The 19,368-nt window shown below is 37.5% G+C and overlaps 1 protein-coding gene across 1 annotated transcript in view; it reads right to left on the bottom strand.

The window, feature by feature from the left end:
- The window catches only part of EMSY (EMSY transcriptional repressor, BRCA2 interacting), an 83,858-nt gene that overhangs the window by 40,863 nt on the left and 23,627 nt on the right, over positions 1 to 19,368 (bottom strand). The window contains exons 9-10 of the mRNA XM_081100072.1: positions 12,878 to 13,154; positions 6,658 to 6,912 (exon numbers count right to left, since the gene is read on the bottom strand). Of these exons, the coding sequence (XP_080956198.1) occupies positions 6,658 to 6,912; positions 12,878 to 13,154 (532 nt within the window). The remainder of the gene's footprint in view (positions 1 to 6,657; positions 6,913 to 12,877; positions 13,155 to 19,368) is intronic.

The raw sequence follows: 19,368 nt of genomic DNA, 5'->3' as shown, positions 1-19,368 counted from the left end.
CCAACTGCACCAAGTAGTTTTCTAACCTCTTAAACTATAAAGGCTGTTGAAAACTATAAAAAAGCAAGAACATTTTCTTTTTGAACATTTATTTTTAAATTGGTTGCTTTTTAAAAGTATTTTTAATAGCACACTTTGTCAAACACGTAATAAAGCATACATTATTATTGTACCTATAAAATATGCATTTGAACAAGAAGTTAAAGGCAATATACAGAAATAAAATAAAAATATTAGGGTGGTGAGGTTATGATTCTTTTTTACATTTTTTAAAAATTTTACTTAAATGTTATAATTGTTGTATTACCTTTCCAAATGTAAAATGTAAATATTTCATGATAACTACAACTTTAAATAACAATTGTTAACTGAGGAAGAAAAATTTTGGTAACATTGTTTCTTCCATAACTTTACTGAAATAATTCTGGAGTTGAATGTATTACACCAGGACTTTAATTTCATGGAATTTAATATACTGTCATAGACAACTAAAAATTGTATTACTTATTTGGATGGCAATTAGATTGAGACATTAGAAAACAAACAAATCTACTTATTTAATAGCATTAAATAAATTTAAATTTCTTACAGCCAACAAAGAAGTTAAAATTATGACAGCTAAGCATAATTAGGCAAATTACTTAATCTCTGACTCAGTTTGCTCATTTGAAATAAATATACTGCTACTATATACCTTCTAGGGCTATTGTAAAGATTAAATAAATCAAAATTGTAAAGTGCCTCGTACATAACAAGAATTCAATAAATAAAGTATTATTATCAGAGAAATAAAGAAATCCTAATTATAGTAAATCATAAACAGTGAAGTTGGAGGGGAAAATTATTTTTAGTATTATCTCATTGGTGAATTACAATAACAATGCTTAAGGCACGTAAAAAGAAGTTTCCAAAGAAATAACCACAGAGGAAAATTTAAAAGGATCATGAGACTACTTTGCTCAGTCCTACAGATAAGTTGAAAATTTGGATGAAATAAATAATTTTCTAAAAAAATATTATTTATCAAAATTGACCTCAGAAAAGAGGTGTCTAAATAGGCAAATTTCCTTAAAATAAATATTTAAGAGCTCTTCCTTCATCACCAAAAAATAGCAGGCCCATAGCTGCACAAGATAATTCTACAGTCCTTTAAAAAGAAGGTAATTACAATGTCACAGATATGTATAGTATAGTATAGGGAATACAGTCCGTAATATTGTAATAACTATATATGGTGCCAGATGGATACTGGAAATATTGAGGGGAACACTTCATAAAGTATATGATTATCTAACCACTAATCTGTATACCTGAAACTAATACAAAATAATACTGAATGTAAACTACAATTGAAAAAAATCATTCTGACATGGGATTTTGGCAAGAGATTATTAAATATGACACTGAAAAAAATGAGCAACAAAAGAAAATAATATGTATGAATTGGACATCATTAAGATTAAACACTTTTGTGCTTCAAAAGACATAATCAAGAAAGTGAAAAGACAACCCACAGAATGGGATAAAATACTTGCGAATCATACATTTGATAAGAGCTTAATATCCAAAATACGTATATTAAAAAAAACTCATACAACTCAATGATAAAAAGACAGCCCAATTAAAAAGTGGGCAAAAGATATAAATAGACATTTCTCCAAGGAAGATATATAAAGGGCCAAGAAGCACATGGAAAGATGCTCAACATCATTAGTTATCAGAGAAATGCAAATCAAATCCAAAATGAAATACCATTTCACACAAACTAGGATAGTTAGAATCAAAAAGTCAGAGAATGACAAGTATTGGGAAGGATGTAAAGAAACTGCTGATGGGAATGCAAAATGATGTAATCACTTTGGAAGACAGTTTAGCCGTTTCTCAAAGAATTAAACATAGAATTACCATATAACTCAACAATTCCACTCCTAGGAATACCCCGAAACTTACACATGAATACTTTCCACAGAATTATTCATAGCAGCCTTCATTAGAAATAATCCAAATGTATATCAATGGACAAATGGATAAACAAAATGTGAAATAAAATTTACCTATAAAAAAGAATGAAGTACTAATACCTGATATAACATGTATGAACCTTGAAAACATTAAGTGAAAAAAGCCAGTCACAAGAAAACCACACATTATATTATTACATTCATATGAAAATCCAGAAGAGTCTGCATGGTCTATAACATGTATAAAACTCTAACACATGTATCAACTGCATATGCACAAGCAAGAGGGGATAACAGGATGGCTTCCTTTGGTGGCTTTGTTGCATTATCGGATATAAATGATGTCCCTATGCCCTAGCCGGTTTGGCTCAATGGATAGAACGTCGGCCTGCGGACTGAGGGGTCCCAGGTTAGATTCTGGTCAAGGACATGTACCTTGGTTGCGGGCACATCCCCAGTAGGGGGTGTGCAAGAGGCAACTGAGCGATATTTCTCACTCAGGGATGTTTCTAACTCTCTACCCCTCTCCCTTCCTCTCTGTAAAAAATCAATAAAATATATTTTAAAAAAAGAAAAAAAAAGAAAATGACGTTCAAATTTTCTTTGGTCTTTGTTAAGCCGGAGAAATAATGGTGTCATTATTTAGCAATGACTTTACCAAGAATAAAGATTTGCCGGAATGTGTGCTCACAGACCTCTTCATGGCCACCATTGCTGTGAAATATATACTCAGTCTAACACCGTGTATCAGGTTACTGGCATTGAAGCACAGGACAGCAGTCTCGGACACACTGCACATGCCTTGAAGGCGATAAGGCGAATGAATGTTCTCAATGAAGTTTAACACCAGAGTGAAGAGAGGAGAAATCTCTAATGCCATCGATCAATATGTTACTGGAACCATTAGCAAGGATAAGACTTAGTAACATGGAAAGCACTGTGAGGAAGTCCCTGAATTATTAACCAAGGCAGAGAAGAACGAAATGATTTAACAAACTTGGTGAAGTTTCTATCAGCTCTGAGCCTTCCTGCCTTTCAGGGAGCCGTGTGGCATATACTACTGCTCCCTCTGGTTCTGTCGATGACAAGGTTGTGATTGAGGCCTGTGATGAACTGGTAATAATCCTCACTCACGAGTTGTTTCTTTCATCACTATGTCATCACACATTACTTTAAGGTTTGCTTACATGTGGGTGAAAAATAATGTGGGAAATTTTGAAAATACTTAAAACATTAATTCTGCATAATTTTTAAAAAAATACTTTATAAAAGAAATGTAGTATATAGATACCATAAAATATTATTCAGCCATGAGAAAGAAGGAAATCTTGTCATTTACAACATGAATGGCATTATGCTAAGTGAAATAAGTCAGAGAAACATAAACACTGTATTACCTCACTTATATATAGAATTTAAAACAAAACAAAACAAAAACTAACAGAGCTCACAGATACAAGAGCACAAGCAAGAGGTGAGAGGCTGGCTAAAACGGGTGAAGGTGGTAAAAGGAACAAACTTCCAGTTATAACATAAACTAGAAGCCGGATGCACGACATTCGTTCACTGGAGCGGGGGAGGAGGGCCCCCTCAGCCTGGCCTGCGCCCTCTAGTGGTCTGGGACCCCTTGGGGGATGTCTGCCGAGGGGTCCTTAGTGCTGCCTCAGAGGTGGGAGAAACTCCCGCCACCGCTGCTGCGCTCGCCAGCAGTGAACCCAGCTTCTGGCTGAGCAGCGCTCCACCTGTGGGAGCACACTGACCACCAGGGGGCAGCTCCTACACTGAGTGTCTGCCCCCTGGTGGTCAGTGCATGTCATAGCAACCGCTTGTTCAGCCGTTTGGTCAATTTGCATATTAGCATTTTATTATATAGGACTAGAGGCCCGGTGCACAAAAATTTGTGCACGGGGCGGGGGGGGGGGTCCCTTAGCCCAGCCTGTGCCCTCTCGCAGTCTGGGACCCCTCGGGAGATAACGACCTGCTGGCTTAGGCCTGCTCCCAGGTGGCAGAGGGCAGGCCCAATCCCTAGGTGCAGACCCTGGTCGGGCTCAGAGCAGGGCCGATTGGGGAGCTGGGGCGCCGCCCCCTGTCATGCACAGAGCAGGGCGGATTGGGAGGTTGCCATGCCACCCTCAGTCACGCTCAGGGTAGGGCCGATTGGGGGGTTGGGGCACCGCCCCCTGTCACGCACAGAGCAGGGCCCATCAGGGGGTTGAGGAGCTCCCCCGTCACTCACAGAGTAGGGCCGATAGGGGAGTTGGCGCACCGCCCCCTGTCACACACAGAGCAGGGCCGATCAGGGGGTTGGGGCGCCACCACTGTCACACTCAGGGCAGGGCCAATGGGGAGGTTATGGCTCTACCCCGTCACACACACAGCAGGGCCCGTGGGGTGGGGGGGTTTGGGGCGCCGCACCCTGTCACACACACAGCAGGGCCGATCAGGGGGTTGGGGTGCCGCACCCTGTCACACACAGCGCAGGGCCCGTGTGTGTGTGTGTGTGGGGGGGGGGGGGGGGGGGTTTGGAGCGCCTTCCCCTGTCACGAACAGAGCAGGGCGGATAGGGAGGTTGTGGCCCCGCCCCCTGTCACACACAGAGCCGCAGGGCGATCAGGGGGTTTGGGCGCTGCCCCCTGTCACGCTGATCCTGGTGCCAGGAGGCCTCGCGGCTCCGCTGATCCCGGTGCTGGGAGGCATATTACCCTTTTACTATATAGAATAGAGGCCTGGTGCATGGGTGGGGGCTGGCTGGTTTGCCCTGAAGGGTGTCCTGGATCAGGGTGGGGGTCCCCACTGGGGTGCCTGGCCAGCCTGGATGAGGGGATGATGGCTGTTTGCAGCTGGTCACACACCCTTCAGGGTGGGGGTCCCCAATGGGGTGCCTTGGCCAGTCTGGGTGAGGGCTAAGGGCTGTTTTCAGGCCGACTGAAGCTCCCAACTGCTCCTTTTTTTCTTTTTTTTTTATTCTGGGCCAGCTGTAGCTCTGAGGCTTGGCTCCAGCTCTGAGGCCTCAGCTGCTGAAAGAAGGTATCTGGTTTGTTTAGGTTCTATAATCGAAACTCTGTATCAACTCCACCTCTGAGATCCCAGCCTGCTGAAAGCTGGTTTCTGGGGTTTTGTTTAGCTTCTATTTTTGTAACTATGTTTCAAACTGCAGGCTCAGAGGCCTGCAGCGGCAGGCGGGGAACGTTGCAGCCCTCTGTCACTGAAGCAAGCAAGCCTCATGTTAGTTTCAAGCTGCCTGACTGCCGGCCGCCATCTTGGCTGGCAGTTAATTTGCATATTGCCCTGATTAGCCAATGGGAAGGGTAGCGGTCGTAAGCCAATTACCATGTTTCTCTTTTATTAGATAGGATAAGTCCTGGGGATGTAATGTGCAGCACTGTGACTATAGCAAACAATACTGTACTGTATATTTGAAAGTTGCTAAGAAAGTAGATATCAAAAGTTATCATAAAAAAATAAGTTTGTAACTATGTGTGGTGATAGATATTAACTAAGCACTTTGCAGTATTCAGGGATAGGAAAAAGGAGGTCTACAGTTGTTCAAATGGAAAATAATACAAGAATAAACTGTTTTGCACACTCACAATTGTAAATCTACTTTTGCCTACCCTTTTACTAGTATACATAATCAAATCATTATGTTGTACACCTAAAACTAATACAATGTTATACAGTAATTATCTCAAAAAAATAAATGTTCCGATAAAAAAAAAATAAAATAGAAAATGTCAGATCCTCCAACTTACTGTTCTATCACCAAAGAAAGTCCAGATTCATTTGAGAAAAAACACCCATTTACCTTTCTTTTAAAGATATTAAGTATGTTAAGAGGCCTTTTAATTTCCCTGTGACTCAGCCTCCATCCTACCTGCCCTTCTATTCAATACTTTTATGATTTGACAACTTATAGTAATTGACTCCTACCTCTGAGTTCCCATTGTGCTGGAGATGCTCTCAAAAAACTACTAAATTGTTATCCTACAAACCACAAACTTCTTCATTGTGCACAATCCTCCTATATAATAAAAGGCTAATATGCAAATTGTCCCCTGGGAGTTCAACCAGGAGTTCGACTAGGGGGTGGGGCTGGCCAGCCAACCGCCCACAGCCTCGCCCCCCTACCCCAATTGGGGGCGGTGCCAGCTGGCCATCCACCTGCGGCCCCCCCCCCCCCCAGCTGGCCCCAGGCCCTGATCAGGGCAGGCCGGCTGGACCTCACCCATACACGAATTCGTGCACCGGGCCTCTACTAGTCTATAATCTTAGCACCTCTTCTGCTCTTGAAAATTTTGTCTTATTATTCATAAATATGAACTGCCCTCTAACACACAACTCCCCCAGACTAATTTTTCAAGTGTTCACTTCCCATGACCCCAACAGGTCCCAGAGTATAATTCTAAAATATGGGTTTATTTCCTCAGCATTCTTTCTCTCTCTTGAGAGTTCATTGAAAAAATAACAAAAGGCTCTTCCTGCTGTGCAAACTGCTTTTTATTCCTTTTCTATTTCCAAGCTCCAGTTCTTTCTATATAGGTATTTCCAACAGGAGGGTCTCAAAATACATTTTAAAATTTAAAAATCTGGTAATTGAGGAAACTATATATGGAAGTAAATCCATATATATTAGTGGTATTCTGAGAGCTGGTGATAAGAGAAGTATTACAGTATCTTGTAAACATTTCCCAGTTACCTGACTCCTGTTTGATTTGAATTGTAGGCTTAATACCAGGTGGCAAAGGAGACTGCTGAGGCTGCTGTTGATGAGATACTGAAGAAGGCTGAGCCACCTGTTGCTGTGTCTGTTGCTGCACTTGATGTAACTGTTGCTTAGGAGACTGTTGATGCTGTTTAGGAAACTGTGCAAGAATCTGAGTTGGGGTACCCACTAAGTTTTTGGGGGAAGGAAGTCTGGTTGATGCCATTTTGATTGCTGATGTAGATACACCTGTAGAAGAGTGAGAAAAAAGAAAACTCAATAGTAAAGCATAATTAAGGTTATTTCTAGTTGTTGTAGTAGATATCACAAACCAGGTAAATCAATAAGAGCAATAATTTATTAAGCACCCATTGTATGTCAGATATAATGTGTGATACTTTACATATTAGATATTTAATCTCCAAACACTGCAAGGGAGGAGGCATCATTGCTTTCACACTAAAAAAAACAGATTTCCCTTGGTGAAGAGTTAACACAAAAGAAACAAAAATATCAAGCAGGATATTCTCAAACGTGTTTCTCAATAGATTTTCCATTAGAAAATATAAGTTCTTAATGTAATATAAAAGCAAAGTAAACTAAGTTTTAAATCTTATTTCTATTATATTTTTTAGGTTCTAGTGAGCCAATTTAAACAATTTAAACATGGCATGAAATAAAATAACTGCTCTGGCTGGTGTGGCTCAGTTAGTTGGATGTCATTCCATGCACCAAAAGGTTGTTGGTTTGATTCCCAGTCAGGGCACATGCCCGGGTTGTGGGCTCGATTCCCCGCCCAGTACGGGGTCTGCAGGAGGCAGCCAATTGATGTTCTGCTCTTACATTCATGTTTTTCTTTCTCACTCCCTCTCCCTGCTTCTCTCTCTAAAAAAATCAGTAAAAATATTTATAAATAAAATAATTCACAATGAAACATTTATCTTTTGAATTATTTAGCAAGGCAAAGTAGCTTTTCTTTATTTCGCTTCCAATAATCTATAAATTAAAGTCATTTCTTCAGAACTCTAACTGGGTCATTAAATAATAATATGAAGTTACAAGTGAGCATACTCAATATATCCAGAGCAAAATGAAAATTCTGATGACTAAAGGTTGTAAGACATTTATTTTCAGTGCAACACTAGCATTAGCAAATGTGCATAGGTAAGGAGTACCAGTAACTTCAACTAAAGATCTATGAGTTTCAAAGAAATTCTTCCCTGTCCCAGATTTTTCATCAGTAATTTTATAATTAATCAACAATACAATAGGATTACTATTTGTAAATGAATTAATATTCCTAACAAAGAATCTTGAATATAACTCACCATATCAACTTTTTGAGCACTGCTGAAACAATGAAAAGAAACTGATAAATTAATAGCCTGATTATCAAGTACTTAGCCTATATCCCATGTTCCTCCACATCCCCACCATGCCATTGCATTACAGCAAATTTATTTTTTCTCTGTTAAATTACAGAAAAAATTTAAAATAATATCACATCCTTATGTAAAATGTTTCTGAGGAATAATAAAGATGGAGAAGAAATCTTAAGAAGTCACTCTGACTCTCTGGGACTTAGCTTCCAGATTTGTTGAATTTCTTTGCACTACAATTCTAAGGGTTGCTGTGTGGATCAAGTAAAATCACAGAATGAGAAGTGCTTGAGCCCAGGTGGTATTGCTCAGTGGTTGAGCGTCAACCTATGAACCAGGAGGTCAAGGTTTGATTCCTGGTCAGGGCACATGTCTGGCTTGAGGGCTCAATCCCCAGCATAGGACATGCAGAAGGCAGCTGATCAATGATTCTCTCTCATCATTGATGTTTCTATCTTTCTCTCCCTCTCCCTTACTCTCTGAAATCAATAAAAATATATTTTTAAAAATTAAAGAGAAAAAAAATTACCTATCAGGAACGAACAAAACAGGGCATATGAATTGTAAATCAAAGGTAGACTTCTCAGAACACACATTGTTTGTGGATTTGACTTTGAAACTTTATAAATATTTTATGTAATTATAAGTAAAATTAAGTTGAAAAATTTTAAATTACAATCCGTAAAAACAAAACACATTAACCTAATTGTATACTAAATTAGAGCTTCACCACAGAGAAAAAAATTTCAAGTAATTTTAAAATACAGTAATTCAACTATATATCCATAATGAGAATACTCTTAAAAGCCAAAAGAACCATAATAAAATCTTAAGTTCTACTCAGTAATCATATTGTCAGTTATCATTTGGTTTTGTTATTCTGTAATACATATTATAGGATAAGTCAAATACATATAGTTTTATTAATCATTAGGAACCAAGATTTTTAGTGTAAGTGGAGAAAAAGATACAATTATACAAATAGAAAAAAACACACTCATAATTCTAAATTGGAATTGGTAATTTCAGTATAAACTCACAATGTTTTTTCCTCCCTGAAAGAAAAAAAGGATTCTAGCTCTGTCTACAGAAAAGATCCAGAAACAATGACCATCCCCTTAGTGCTCAGACTGTGGTGTCTAAGCACCATTTCTCACCAAGAAACCAGGGCTCCTTGAAGAAATGTCTAATTCCAAATATGGGGGGGAAATGTACAAGATGAACCTATCTTGTCATACCACAAAACAAGGAAGCTATTAAGGACTAATGTGGTTGTGTCAAAACAACTGAGGAGCCAACTTGAAGAGGCTCCCACTGAAAAGGATAGGACTAGTTGAGCACCAAAGAAATCTTAAGAAGTCACTCTGACTCTCTGGGCCTTAGCTTCCAGATTTGTTTAATTTCTTTGCACTACAATTCTAAGGGGCAGCTGGTGGAAGAGGGAAAGAGTCTTATAGCAATAACCATATCAATCAATGCAATGTGGATCTTATTTAGATCTTAATTCAAACACATAATCAAAGAAATTTAGATGCTAACTTGATATTTTACTATATCAATAAATTATTATTACAAAAAGGAAATTATTGTTAAAAATTCTAGGTGTGGCATTGTGATTTTTAAAAAAATATATATGATACCTTTAAAAACATTCCTGGTCAAGACAAGAGTATGTGGAAGGAAATAGCAGATATAAGTGAAACAGGACTGACCAAGTACTGTACATCCCTGAAGCTGGGTAATGGGTACCTAAGGTTTCATTTTACTATTCTACTTATATGTTTGGAATTTTTCATAGTAAGTTTTTTAATCATCCTTTCTTCTAGATGACCAACTCAGAACTACCATTCTAATCAGAATGTTAAGCACTCCCATATTCCTAATATTAATGAGTTCCTTTCCCTTCCCACAGCATGAGCCAACCATATACAATTCCCCTATTCTCTACATTTGGAACCATCTCTACATTTATAAACATGGAGTCACCCACCAAGTTATTGCTATAAGACTCTTTCCCTCTTCCACCAGTTGGCCCTACAAGAATAACCATACATAGGTATATGAGCTCGAAAACAGCCTGTCTTTAATCTCCAACAAAAGCAGACACTGGTACTCACAGAGGGGCTACAGAAGGCCTGTAGTCAGAATCACAACTACAGTCTGTATATTAGCATCCCATTAAATTTTACCTTTTGAAAAAGAAGATGCCTTCATTTCTTAGAATAATATGAAAATTAAGTATCTCAAACAGCAACTCAAATAATCATAGTTTCCTTCACTATCTACATTCAGATACTTTTATATCCCTCATGCTCTACTGAATTCCAATGAATTTATGAGAAATCTCTGAGATGTCTTGTCCAGCTCCCCTGTAAATAACTACTTAAGGCTCACGGAGAGATACAGGATGCAAAAAGAAAATAGGAAAGTCCTAAATTCCCAAGAGCTTCAAAGGGTAGCTGGAGAAAATTAAGAATGAAAACAGAAGCATGGAATATTCATTTGTCTAAAGATATTTCATTTGTAACCAAGAAGAATGGCCCTCTTATCTCAAATAAAAACTTGGAAGAACAGTAACCTTTCTAATATAGTAAAACTTTAGCAAACTGTGTAATGAGGACTGGAAGGGAAAAACAACTGTCAATGGATAATGGTTTTGATATAAGGTCAGGTGAGCAGACAAATGGCCTTTGCTTCTCTCACCTTCAAATTTTGAAATGATGAATTTAGATCATGTTTACAACCAGCATTTTAAACAGACTTTCTATATAAAATCATTTATATTTTTAATAATGCTATATTATAGTTTACTACTGCACAAATAGAAAAGTTGGAACGATTTTTTAAAAAATCAGTTAAGGTAACAAATAAAAGAAAATTTCAAGCCTGCTATTTATTGTTATTGATTAAGACATTAAATGAGTATTAGAGCCAGAAAATAATAACAGATGCTCACATTCTATCATTAGGGCTATAGAAAAGGAATACTGACCACATTGCATCTATGTAATCTCTTCCTTACTAACAGAGTTATATAGAATACACTAAACATGATTAAAGCAATTATGAAAAACACTATTTTCCTAATCAACAGCTTACATTTGCTACTAGTTCATAAACTGTATTTCCCAGTTTCAGTCTACCTTGAGCTATATATTATTCAAGTAAAATCCAATAAAAACTAATATTAAGTTCTGTTCTATGTTGCTTCTATGTTCCTTTTTCATAGATTACACCATGGGTATGAATACTGTATAATACTTCTCTCTGATCCTCATCTTAAGACTTACCAACCCCGCAAAATAAAAATTTCTTAACTGTGCTATTCACCTTTCCTCTGGGAGGAACATAAAAATATAGAAGATATCTAAACTGATTTAAGCTAACAGAAAATTAATGTTTCCACATTTCCTTTCTTCTGCTATAAAGAAGCAATTGTCCTTCAGTTTAGCCTCAATTCCTCTCAATATCTCCCATTACCACCCACACAGAAAAATGTAGGAGATTGAAAAAAGGCAAATGGCATGTCCTTGAAATCATATTCTTCCCCCTACTTTTTATCACTGGGTAACTTACTTTGAAGAGGTTACATACTTGATATCTCTGAGTACATAATTATAAACTGAGTGCCTAAGAAGAACCTATAGTAAAGTAATTTCAAGTTCCTCATTTGAAAATCCCACTATATTAAAGACGAGAGGCCCAGTGCACGAAATTCATGCACGGGGGTGGGTCCCCACAGCCCAGCCTACACCCTCTCCAATCCAGGACCTGGGCCTAAACTGGCAGTCGGACATCCCTCTCACAATCCTGGACCGCTGGCTCCTAATCGCTCACCTGCCTGCCTGCCTGGTTGTCCCTAACTGCCCCCCCCCCGCCCCCACTGGCCTGATTGCCCCACTGCCCCCCCTGCCGGCCTGGTCGCCCCTCACAGCCCCCCCCCCCAGTCCCCGCTAGCCTGGTCGCCCCACGCAGCCTGCTGTTCAGTCGTTTGGTCGTCCCTCACTAACCCACACAGCCTGCTTGTTCAGTCATTTGGTCGTACCTCACTAACCCCCCTGCCAGCCTAGTTACCCCACACAACTTGCTTGTTCAGTCATTTGGTCTTCCCTCACTAACCCCCCCTGCCAGCCTGGTCATAGGCAGCCATCTTGTGAGGGCATGCATATTACCTCTTTGTTATATAGGATATTTGTATATGCCTTTGAAATTTGTTGGGACAAAATTTAGCCTATATTTGGGGAATGTTAATTACCTTGGTGATTAGATACTATGCATGTGAATTTTTAAAATCTTGAAGTATCCTATATAATAAAAGGCTAATATGCAAATCGACCAAACGGTGGGAACTACAGGTTGCTATGACACACACCGACCACCAAGGGGCAGGTGCTCAATGCAGGAGCTGCCCCCTGGTGGTCAGTGTGCTCCCACAGGGGGAGCACTGCTCAGTCAGAAGCCGGGATCACGCTGGCAAGTGCAGCAGCGGTGGTGGGAGCCTCTCCTGCCTCCACAACAGTGCTAAGGATGTCCGACTGCCAGAGCAGGCCTAAGCCATCAGTCGGACATCCCCCGAGGGCTCCTGAACTGTGAAAGAGCACAGGCCGGGCTGAGGGACCACCCCCCGAGTGCAGGAATTTCGTGCACCAGGTCTCTAGTATTAATATAAGAAAACTGAGTAACCTACTACCTTGACATTCTCAGACTGGGAGAAGGAAAGTTGTAATCTGTGATGAAACAGGAGAGACCTTCAGACCCAAAGCAGAAAAATAAGAGTTCTCTTCAAAATTCCCATATACCACAGGAATAGAATTACATGTTGAATTACCACTCACCTTGTGCTACTGTTGACATGACCACAGATGGTGTGGAAGATACCACGGCTGTTACTGCAACTGTATTAGGGATAGGTGAAGGTGTAGAACTGCTGCTGCCACTGCTGCTACTACTGACCAGAGAGGACTGTGAAGCAGTTATAACCACCGGTGGCTTCTGGGTTGTGGAAGCAATTACTGACGTTGGTACAAGCTTAGTGACTGCTGCATAGTTATGGGATTTGGAGAGAATATTGGGCACGAAGGTTGAACTTGGTGATGTGGTCACTATAATAACCTAAGAAACGAAAAATAAGTTATTTTCATATACCTGCTATACTACTAATGTATTTAGAATTACCGTTATATATAATTCAAAAATAGCTTATGAAACAAAGTATGAAGAAACAATTTAACGGAGATAAATACATAACTAAAAATATTTAAATGAAAAATTTTTACCAACCAAATATTTTTAAAGACAACATGCAATGCTGCTGTTCAAGACACAGCAAAGTAAGAATGTTAACATAATGCTTAGGAAATATATATTGGCACAATCTTTCTAGAAAGTAATTTGAATAGTCATTCATTTGTAAATATTTGTTGAGCATCTACTATGTGCCAGGCATGATTCTAGATGCTAGGGATAGTGGAATAAACAAAGTTTGTACTTCATGGAATTACATTCTAGTGGGGGGGGGGGGGAGAATAATAATAAACAAATAAAAAATTCATGTCATGTTGGAAGAGCCAATAAAGCAAGGTAGGACATAAAAGATAATGGAGTGCTTTATGACTTTTTCTATAGTATTTAATGATGATCTCTATGATAAAGTGACATTTGAACAGAAACTAGAAGTAAGCAACGAAGGGGTGAGAAGCATGTTGCTACCTAGAGGAAGAGTATCCAACGGCACAGAGAGCAGTAAACACAGGGGCCCTGAAGCAGAAGCAAACTTGATATGTTCAAGAAACTTCAAGGACCTAATAAATAGGATTGGAATTTATAAGGTAGAGCATAGTAGGAGGCAGATTCAGAGAAGTAATGGAGGACTAGATGATGTAAGATCATGTTGACAGTAAATACCCTTGATCTGATATGATGAAAATGGCACTTTCTATCTGTGGCCTTCCTTCTGAAAATCCATAACCCTCGACTAATCATGAGGAAACATTAGACAAATTGCAATAGTGGGACATCCTACAAAGCCCTTGACTACTCCTCCTCAAAACTGTCAAGGTCATCAGACATAAGGAAAGTCTGAGAAACTTTCACAGCCAAGAGGAGCCTAAGAAGACATGCAATAAGATATCCTGAAACAGAAAATGACAATAGGTAAAAACTCCAAAAAAATGTGAATAAACCATGGACTTTAGTTAATATCAGTGCATCGATATTGGCTCATTAATTTTAACAAATGTACCACACTAATATAAAATCTTAAAAATAATGGAAACTTAGTGCAAGGTATATGAGAACTCTCTGTACTATTTTCTCTAAATATAAAACTATTTAAAAACTAAAGTCCTTTTTATTTTTAGTTTACTTTTAATCCTCACCCAAGGTTATGTTCTATTGATTTTTAGAGAGAGAGGAAGAGGGGAGGCGGGGGAGAGAAAGAGAGAGAGAGAGAGAGGTGAGAAACATCGACAGGCTACCTCCTGTACACACTCCACAACCTAGGTATGTGCCCTGACCAGGAATCGAACCCACAATCATTTGGTGTATGGGATGATGCTCCAACCAACTGAGCCACCTGGCCCAGGCAAAAAATAAAGTTGTGTGTGTGTTTTTTTAAAAGAAAACATTACTCTATCTACTAGGTGAAAAGTAGAGTAGAGCAGAAATAGTAAAAACATAGAAACAGGGAGAAAAATTAAGAGCCTCCTGCAATAAACAGAGGTGATGGTGACCAAAGTGTTCATGGTAAAAATAGTGAAAAGTGAACAGATTCTGAATATATTTAAAGAAGAAAAAACAGGATTTGCTCATAGGTTGATACAGAGAACAGAGAAAAAAAAGGGGAGGGGGGCAGGGAGCTAGAAAGAGACTTCAAGTTTAGCCGATATAGCTAAGAAACTCTAAATGATATAGGGACAAGGCATTTCAAAGAGAACAGGATAGCAAAGGTCCTAAGGTGGGAATTAGCTCAATGTAGTTATAAACAGAAAGCAAGCCAGTGTAGCAAAACCATATAGAGCAAGGAGGGGGTGGAAAAATTAAGCAAAGGTCAGATCAAATTTGTAAGCCAGAGTAAAGAATTTAAATTGTATACTAACTATAATGGGAAACCATGGGATGGTTTTACAACAAAACTTGATTTTTATTTTAAAAGATTACTCTAGCAGCTATGTGATAAGATGCAAGAGTAGAAGCAGTGAAACTTGTAAAGAAGCTATTGCAGTAGACCAGGCAATAATAGAGGCTGCTTGAACTGGGGTGTTAGTGGAAATAAAGAGAAGTGAGCAGTTTCAGATTATTTTGAGAGGTAAAGTCAATAGGACTTGATGTATGGAAATGATCAGGTTAAAGGAAAAAAATCAAGATTAGCTCCTAGAGCTAATATGCATTGGCTTATTTAAATCTCTCAACAATCCTATGATGCAGATACTATTATTATCCCTATTTTACAGTTGAGAACACAAAAATCATTTACAAATCTGTAGTATCACAGTTTTATCCTTGGTGTCATGGTGGTATAGTGATACCCAAAACAGAGCTGAATGTCTTTTTCCTCTTTTATCAAAATTTCTTGTACCAAGGGCAGAAAAAATGTTTTGAAAAATCCAAAGAATTTAAGGGAGAGATTCTTTTTCATTTTTATATCAATCCTACAGAAGGCCTGAAGTTAAATCAGTTAGTCAAAATTTACTGAGTATGTCTATACTCAATACCTACATCTCAAAGAGGCTTTAGCTAAATCTCTATTATATATGTATTTCAAGTGTTATAGAGAATTAGTACATGTCCATTACTTTAAGGACTCAAGAGACAAATACACATCATGACCAGCATACTTCTATATAGACTTGATCAGCAAATATCTATATAGTTATTATTACAAAAACAACCATCAGCCATTATGTAAACTGAGAAGAAGTAGACCAATATAATAAGAAGACCAGAAACTTAAGAGTCAAAAGAACCTGAGCTTAATCCTGCACTGCCACTGACAAATACTGACCCCTGGACACATTTCAAATCTCTGTGCTCCAACTTTCATCTATAAAATAGGGATAATAATACCTACCTTGCAAATCATTACAAGGATTAAATGAGATAATGATGTGAAGCATCTAACATAGTGCTAGGCACATAGCAGATGGTCAATATTTGACAGTCAACAAATGGTACTTATTAGTAGCTTATTATTACTACTTAATAAGCATTAACGGGATATCAGCAAAGGTATTATATAAATCAAATCAGTCTGGAAATATAATGTACTCTATTTTTGTTACATTAAAAAATTTTAGATAGGTTTTTTCAAAATTCTGATAGCCCTGTGTATTCAAAGAATTCACATAGCTACTAACACAGCCAAACCAATTAGTGTAGTAATGGCAATTAGGTTTCACATTTGCCAATTCTGAACTAATAGTAGTAGCTTTCTCAAGCACAGTGTTTATAAGGACTCTGTGGCACAGATGAGGATTCGCCAAGGTTTGGCAAGAAAGTATGACACAGTTAATTTGCAATGTCTGTCATGGGCAAGGGAAGGGGAAGCATTCACACTTGTGTCAAATATTTGCAATTTCAGAACTGGAATATGAATGCAGGCTTCTAACATTAAGACAACATAATTTCAGCAAAATAAATCTGGAGTCTTTAAGAGCATGTTTTAGGTTATAGATACAAAGATAAAACATATTTGAAATTTCAGTCTGCGGGTTGATTTTTTTATCTGAAAAGGGATTATTCAAAATTAGAGATCCACCTTGAAGAAAATTTACTTGTACTTTAAAGTTACTTATTACAACAGGGAAATAAAGGGATTTTGAAACCAAGTGAACCAAACAGTGTTTATTGAGGCCATAATCCAAATTACTGACCTTCTAGCACTCACAAAAACTCCTTAAGAGTGCTGGGACTTGCACCCTAAGGATAAAATGAAAAATATAAATCAAGCACATGAAAGCATAAAGCTATATTCTGTTGCTTTTTTTATATAAGTGCTATACAATGTTATACTTAAAATGATGGCACCACATTAACATAGGTGGAGTTTGTCTACCCTGAAAATATATAACCTATTAGAATTTGAATCAAGTCCACAAAATCATAAATAATTATATTTAATGTAAAAGTCACTTTACCTAAAATAATTCCTAAGTTGACTTACATAGGATTTGTGAGAAATCCAAGGTGAATACAATAATGTCAACAGCCTTACAAAGATTTCAAAAAAATCCATCTACCCAGCAAAATGAAAACAAACAATATCTATTAGTCCTACCCATACTCAGCTTGTCCAAGAAATAATAATACTAATGGTACTGAGTGTACATGAAGTAAGAGTAGTTTTGTATCTGGAACACAGTAAATAATAAATATCTGAGGAATCAATGAATCTTATTTTTAACATAATTTGTTTTAAATGTTTATTTTTTAAACACAGTAGAACAAATCTAAAGTTCTGAGCCTAAAATTTCATGTATGACTCATTTATGACTTTGGAGATAAATATACCCTCTTATAAACATCACAAGTGTGACAACCTCAACTATCTATTTTCATAAGTCAGAAAGAAAAAAATAAAGTCACTAAATTTAAAAAAAAAAAAAGTTCACCAACTTACTTACAAGTAAACCTCCATCTTTACAAGTATATTTATATAGGTCTACCAAAGAAGATTGAACGGTTAACAATGTTAGGTGACATTTACTGAAAATTCAACATATGCACTGTGTAAAGCACTTTCCATGAATCATCTCATTTAATTATCCTGATAACTCTAGGAAGTAAGTACTGTCATTAACTTTGTTTTATAGCAAACTGAGGTTCAAGAGTAGTGATAGGGCCAGTACTGGAACCAAATCTATTCATTCATTCATTCATTCATTCATTCACTCATTCAACAAATATTACACCTACTACATGCCAGACACTATTCTAACCACTGAAGAATACAGTGATGAGTAAGACAAAGTCTCTACCCTTAGCAATTTCTACTCTAATAGGAAATAAACAAATATGTAATATGATGTCAACTAGTTGTAAGCATAACAAATAAAAATAAAACAGTAAGGGAATAGAAAGGCATGGATAGGAGGTGGGTGCTTTTTTAGCTGTAACTTTGCTACACTATTTCTCAAATACCAAATTTAGAAAGTAGGAGAGAAGGTAGGGGAGAGAAGAATTACTGACAAAATAAGATCCAGCAAAGAAGTCAGTAAAAAAGTTACAATACGTTGACTTAAAAACTTATAGAATATAGTATGTGATGCCACCTAATATAGGGCTAGCCCAGAAAGCAATAATTATATTATAATAATATATAAAAAGTGATATTCAGAAAGACTACCTTGGAGACATCAAATTACAAATGCAAAATTTATGTTCAGTGTAACTTTTAAGAAGTCATCAAAAATAGTCAATTTCTGTATATTAAGGGGTAAGCTTCAGTTAATTGATGAGTTCAGTTACTTGAAACAGCTCACTCATAATGGTGCAAATAAATAAAACATTGCTTTCCATAAAATAACTGCATTGGAAAGGAGCTAACATTTTTGAGTACACACATGATGTTTTACTTTAAAATACCCAATCTCATTTAATCCTCACAATAATCTCTTAAGATTGGAATTATTCTCAACTCACAAATGGGTAAACAGATTTAAAAAGACTAATTTATCTTAGATCAAACTTGAAAGAACTGGGGTTCCATCCCAGGCCTCTTTACCTAGAAATATTCTTGTTTGATTTTAACACTATACCATAATGCCTCATTCCAAGATGGAAAACAGAATTATAATTCCACAGATCAACTCATTATCATTTCTACTTTATTAAGAAAATGATTTTTTTTCCATATTATGTAATGGTATCCTTCTAGACAACTCAAGGAGATTCTTTAAATGAAAGTTATAATGTATCTGAAGATTAAAAGGTGGGAAGATCACACATTGAACACAAAAATTTACCTCCACTCTCTCCCAAATTCCTCTAACAGTATGAACAGATTTTTTTTAAAGGAAAGAGCCACATAAACCTGGAAGGTCAAAATGGAAAGGAGACAACAGCTATAAAACTTTTGGAAACTGGAAAACAAACAGACAAACAATAATTGATCAAGCATTCCTAAGAAAGTGAAAACATAAGATAACAAACAGAAGAACAAAAAACAAGACAACTTGCATCAGAGAACCCCTGAGAGACTCAGCAACTGAGAGCACCAAACACTTCTGAAGTGGGGGTAAAAGTAGAACTAGGGAGAAAAAATTCGCTGAAAGTCTGTTTAAATAGCATTTAGATCCCCAGTTATCCTCCCCCATACTAAAGAAAGACT

The sequence above is a fragment of the Myotis nattereri genome, assembly GCF_964212035.1.
Source record: "Myotis nattereri genome assembly, chromosome: 9".
NCBI classification, from domain to species: Eukaryota; Metazoa; Chordata; class Mammalia; order Chiroptera; family Vespertilionidae; genus Myotis; species Myotis nattereri.
This window is presented reverse-complemented; position numbering and strand designations above follow the sequence as displayed.